The sequence below is a fragment of the Tasmannia lanceolata genome, unplaced genomic scaffold (assembly GCF_043159265.1).
Source record: "Tasmannia lanceolata isolate RefF3 unplaced genomic scaffold, GAP_Taslan_0.1 ptg000005l, whole genome shotgun sequence".
Taxonomy (NCBI): Eukaryota; Viridiplantae; Streptophyta; class Magnoliopsida; order Canellales; family Winteraceae; genus Tasmannia; species Tasmannia lanceolata.
Window position 1 is genome coordinate 3,433,284 of NW_027518682.1, and position 6,000 is coordinate 3,439,283.

General features: G+C 41.1%; 1 protein-coding gene across 1 annotated transcript; it reads right to left on the minus strand.

Moving 5' to 3' along the window:
- Positions 1-158: 158 nt before the first annotated feature.
- Positions 159-1,120, minus strand: LOC143877123 (uncharacterized). Its single transcript, XM_077378976.1, has one exon. The coding sequence runs from the start codon at positions 1,084-1,086 to the stop codon at positions 379-381; it is 708 nt and encodes a 235-aa protein (XP_077235091.1). The 5' UTR covers positions 1,087-1,120; the 3' UTR covers positions 159-378.
- Positions 1,121-6,000: the final 4,880 nt, after the last annotated feature.

Below are 6,000 nucleotides of genomic sequence, written 5' to 3' on the forward strand. Positions count from 1 at the left end.
TCTCACGCAAGAAAAAAAAAAAAAAAGAGAAGAAAAAGAAGAAGAAGAAGATGATGATGATGATGATGAAGAAGAAGAAGAAAAAGAAGAAAGAGACATTTAGTGTTTCGTGCGTCATCTGATAATGTAAACAAGTAAATGCATTTGCAACTATCTGATTATGTAAACCAACACAAACTTCACTAAATAGAAAGAAGAAATACAACACAAGCTTTCCTTTTATGCAAGGACACCCTTATCAACACACATATATATAGTAGAATCTTATTCAAGACACTCATCATCAAGTTCAGGCTTATGGAATTACTACTGATTTTTCTCTAAACATAGGCAAATTTATTAAGAAGAGCCACCACTATTTAAGTTAAGATCTTCTGCTTAGGGAGCATAGCCACCATGCCCTCCAACATATCCTTCTCCGGCCCCGGCGCCACTGCCATAACCACCACCTCCACCGCTACCACCACCACCACCAACTCCACCACTGGCGCCATAGCCGGCGCCTCCACCGGCTCCACTACCACTACCATACCCACCACCATGTTCTCCTCCTGCACCATATCCACCACCACCACCACTTCCGCCCCCACCACCATATCCTCCACCATGTTCGCCACCAGCACCATAGCCACCACCACTTCCGGAACCTCCACCGGCCCCATAGCCACCGCCATTTGCTCCACCGGCACCATAGCCACTACCACCGCCGCTACCACCTCCTCCACCATATCCACCACCATGTTCTCCTCCGGCACCATAGCCAGCACCACCACCAGAACCACCACCACTTTCGTACCCACCACCGTGCTCTCCTCCAGCACCATAACCAGAACCTCCACCACTACCACCACCACCACCAAAACCCCCACCATGTTCCCCACCAGCACCATAACCAGCACCTCCACCACTACCACTACCACTACCATAGCCCACTCCATGATCCCCTAGAGTGCCATAGCCACTAGTGCCATGGCCCAAACCATGGCCAGCTTCTCCCTCAAGGGTGAGGAGGGCTCGAGCAGCAGAACACACTCCTACACCCAACAACACTAAGAAAGCAATAGTAAAAACTCTATGACTACCCATGTTGAGATATTTGATAGCCAAAACGATGAGAAGAAAATGCAAGGAGGGTGGTATTTATAGGCTTGGGAGAGGGGGTCCAAAAGCGCGTATTTCTCAGTTGGCGTGGTTGAGGCACATGGGCTTAGAGAAGTGGGGTGGCCCATCACAAGAGTATGAGTGAGATTTTGGTGTTGCGCTTTTGCTGTCGTGCACATCCGAGGAATATATTTTTTAGGATATGTACATGTCCTGCCTTACCTTTTCCCTCCTCCTGCCAAGTGATTGTCTGAGTCATTTGAACTGCTTTCACACGAGAGAGATATCTGCCATATAGTCCTCTTTAAAATACTTGCAGGATCCCTTGCCTAAGCCTTCTGTGATCTTAATCTTCTCTAATCTAACCTTATCCATGTGCTGAAAGTAAAAAAGTGATGTCCAGTGGCGCAATTTTGACAATTAGTTTGGATTAGAAGATTGTCTAATCAAAGTGCTATCCTGATTCACTAACCACGTTAATGTGGTTTGACTTTTTTGTGGTTAGGGCACCTTGATATGTTAGATATCTGCCCACTGCCTGCATCAAACAAGCACTTTCTCTCAGCCTAATTTTATTTAATTATTGACTTGGTGGGGATTTATCACTTTTATGTATGGTTCAAAGAGTAACTCATACTTTGGTAGCTCAAGTTCCAATCCCAGTAAAAAAATGAACATCTTTAATTTTCTAGAAATAAAAAACACCTAAATAAGAGGACTCTAAAGAGTCGATGGTGATAATACCAAAGTGGGTGTATAAATTTGAAATGGGTTTTTTCATTGCCTTTTTCTAAATTGCAACAGTGGTAATACCATGCTCAGAAATATAGGTTACTATGTTTTTCCTGAGTTTCTGTTGAGAGAACTCTCTACCATGGAAATGAGAACTTGGTTAAAATTTTGTTTTTCCTCGGATTAATATGGCTCCTTTATCTCACCTAGATAACATGTTTCACATCCTTCCTATATGGAGTATTATGTATATTAATATGCATGATAATCTTATGTCTATATTCTTCCAACGTCACATCAAAGAGTAAAATACTCACTAACGTATAAATATAGAGACCGAGGACACGGTTAAGTTGGTAAGACTAACCTTTTAATAGCTGTCGTCCTTTCATTATTCAATTCAAGCAATAATATATGTATATCTGAAATCATGTATAATCACGTGTTATTAGACACGGGCAATTAGGGCTGCAACTCGAGCCGGGTTTTACCCGACCCGCATCGACCCGACCCGAAAATAGCCTGGGTCGGGTTCAGGTTTCATAGGTTTCGGGTCGAGCCGGGTTCAGCATTCAAAAGCCCGCATGAATCTCGGGTCGAGCCGGGTTTGAAGGGGCCCGACCCGACCCAACCCGAGTTACATAAGTTATAGTATGTGCATTTTTTTCTATTGTTAGTTAAAAGTTAAAGGGATAATTACATTTACAACCCCTCTAGTTTCTGACACATCCACTTCCACCCCTATAGTTTAAAACGTGACAAATACACCCTTGTAGTTTCAATTTGTTTAAGGTAGGCCCCCTCAGCTGAAGGTTCGTCCATAGATTGAAGGGTTAGGATGATCCGATGGAGCTGATTTTTTGGGCACACCCTATCTATGTCAGGACCCATCAAATGAACGCTTTGGATCATCCAAACAATGTGGGCCCACATTATTTGGATGATTTTTTGGTAGTGTTTGGATTCGGGTAGGGGTCCACATTATTTGGATGATCCAAAGCGTTCATTTGATGGGTCCTGACATAGATATGGTGTGCCCAAAAAATCAGCTCTATCGGATCATCCTAACCCTTCAATCTATGGACGAACCTTTAGCTGAGGGGGCAAACCTTAAACAAATTGAAACTACAGGGGTGTATTTGTCACGTTTTAAACTATAGGGGTGGAAGTGGATGTGTCAGAAACTAGAGGGGGTGTAAATGTAATTATCCCAAAGTTAAAAGTGAAAACCCACGCACCCATTGTTACTGTATGTGAGTGTAATTTCTGCTTCTATGAGTTGAGTTGATTCAAGTGTTTGATTCAGCATTGTTTGATTGTAATTGCAACATTGTTTGATTACAGCATTGTTTGATTCAAGTGTGATGTGAGTGTAATTACATCATTGTTTGATCCAAGTGTAATGTGAGTGTAATTTCTGCTTCTATGAGTTGAGTTGCCTTGCCAAACAAGAATTTTCCTTAAAAATTTGCGTCAACGTGAAAAAACCCGACCTGACCCGAACCGACCCGAGATTTATCATGGGTAGGGCCGGGTTTGGGAATCGTGGGTTTTCAGAAAAAAACCCTGACCCGACCCGACCCGAGATATTTCTCGGGTAGGGTTGGGTTCTCCAAAACCCGACCTGAGTTGCAGCCCTACGAGCGATGCACGAAATTTTGCACAAGGGGGGCAAAAATTATAGTAATTTTTTTTTCTCCAAACAAAAGAAAGCACTACCTGAGTTGCAGCCCTACGGGCGATGCACGAAATTTTGCACAAGGGGGGCAAAAATTATAGTAATTTTTTTTTCTCCAAACAAAAGAAAGCACTATTATAGTTTCCAAAAAAACCCCTCATATGTTCATTGTTATATCCCTAAAAAGGGGGAATATTTTTTAAAAGGAAGGGAAAACCCTCTCTTGGGAAGAGAAAAATATATTTTTTAGAAGGAAGGGATATAAAAATGGTAAAATTAAAATTTTAAACTTATTTTGTACTCGAGATTCTATTCACCATAATATGCTTTGCTGGTTTGCTCTTCTCTAACTACGATTAATACATCGGCAAAAAAATGGGTCAAAATAGTCGGTAGTTATTATTCTTGACAGGCATTGACGGAGTAAATATTGTTACTTGAGACTTCTATGTTATCACGTGTCAACTTGTTGGGGTTTATTTGAGTCAACAAAAAAACCCCTCTCTCTATAACGAGATTATATATGGTGGCTGCCCCGCATCGTTTGGCTGATCCAAACCATTAATTTTTGGGCCTTACGTAGATGTACATAGGGTGTATCCCAAAAAAATTTCTCCATACTGTTCATCCGAACCCTCACCCTCTGTTATGTACAGATTTCTATATTGTACCGTCAATTTTAAACCTCCATAAATTGGAGGGTTAGGATCATCCAATGGAGAAGATATTTTGGGGCACATCTTATATACATTAGGGCCCAACAAATGAACGGTTTGGATCACCCAAATAATGTGGGCCTTGGCTGCACCCTCATACATGACCGGCCATCATATAATCTCCCTCTTTGAAAGATGTCTCTCAAGGGATCTGAGACCTTTCAATTAAATGGAGTGCAAATATTAGATTCTCCGCATGTGTCCTATTAGTACACTTTGATTTAGTAATCACAGGTGAAAAAATCATCTCCATAGGATGATCTAACCCTCTAATATGTAGATAAATTACATTTAGAAATATCTATAGATTGAAGAGTTAGGATCATCCAATGGAGATGATTTCATGGGCAAGGGTGCAACAAATCAACGGTTTGGATTGTGAGGAAAATGCCGACTATTTATGATTCTATTGATGGTATTTAAGAGAAGGATTTATTTCAAAATCAATGCCAACTTGTCAATTTTAGCGTCAAGAGGAGATGGGCAATTTTTTTGCCGATGTATTAATTGTAGTTTTAGAAGGGAAAGCCAGCAAGGCACATTATGGCCAATAGAGTCCCGAATAGCTTTATATTGTCCCCCTTCCCTATTGGCCAATAGAGTCCCGAAACGCTGGACTTCCTCTCTTCTTTTTTTTCCCCAAAAAATTAAGGGGGGCAATTGTCCCCCTTCCCTTTCATGTGCCATTGCCCCTGTTATTAGACATATAATAAGCTATTAGCTCTAGGCGGACCGTATTATGGATAATCTGCTATTTTTTTTTGAGGAATGATAGAATGAAGGTAGCCCTTGCAAAAAACCAGTTACAAGGATGCCCTCATTCGTCCTTATATGCCAAGTGCATGTTAATGTTGGGCGGTGATAAATTCGCCCCGTCTAGGATGAATTCACCTTGTATTTTCAAAAATGGACTATACAGCCCACACCACAGGATGATCCAAACCGTCAATTTGATGGGCCACAATGTAAATAGGTTGTGCCCCAAAAGTCAATTCCATAGGATGATCCCAACCGTCTGATCTATAGAAGTTTCCATAATGTGACTCTTTAGATCAGAGAGTTCGTATCATCTTATGGAAATGATTTTTTGGGACACAACTTATTTACGCTGTCGCCCATCAAATGGGCGGTTTGGATCATCCTATGGTGTGGGCTGTACAGTCCATTTTGAAAACTACGGGGTGAATTTATCACTGCCGTAATGTTCATTTAATTTTTTTAGTTGTTAGGGTCATTTCCATATTTTTTTGTGCACTTGTAAATGCACTTTCTTGCAATGGACCAATGAGGGAGCCCTTGTAACTGGTCTTTGCAAGGGTTCCTTTCAATCTATCATTCCTCTCAGGGAGTTTTTTAAGTAGAATAAAATCAGAGACTGAAGGGGCCCTTGCAAAAACCAGCAGCAAGGGTCCTCCTATTGGTTCACTGTTTATTTGTCAACTGGGATTACCACTTCATCCCGTTCCTTATTTTTAATTTAATAAATCATTTAATTTGGCAAGTGATTTTCCTTTTTAGAAAACATCAATTAATTCGCCTAATCTCTCTCTTTCTCTCTATAATAGGAACGAATAAGAGTTAGTTTTTAGTAGGCTTTCACTAATATATACTTCCAACGTCCAAGTAAATATAAATAGCAAGGGTGCATTTAGTGGGCAGTCAAATAGGAGACTTCTTTCTTTCCATGTGGGCCCAACCCATCTGGCTTTGTTTGGACCGTGGGGGGTGCGTAATGACTAAACAACGAAAGGTGTGTCACCAATTTGGTTAGTT

Bases quoted from the DNA above. Each gene is read 5' to 3' on its own strand.
- LOC143877123 (XM_077378976.1), bottom strand. From the start codon at position 1,086: ATGGGTAGTCATAGAGTTTTTACTATTGCTTTCTTAGTGTTGTTGGGT.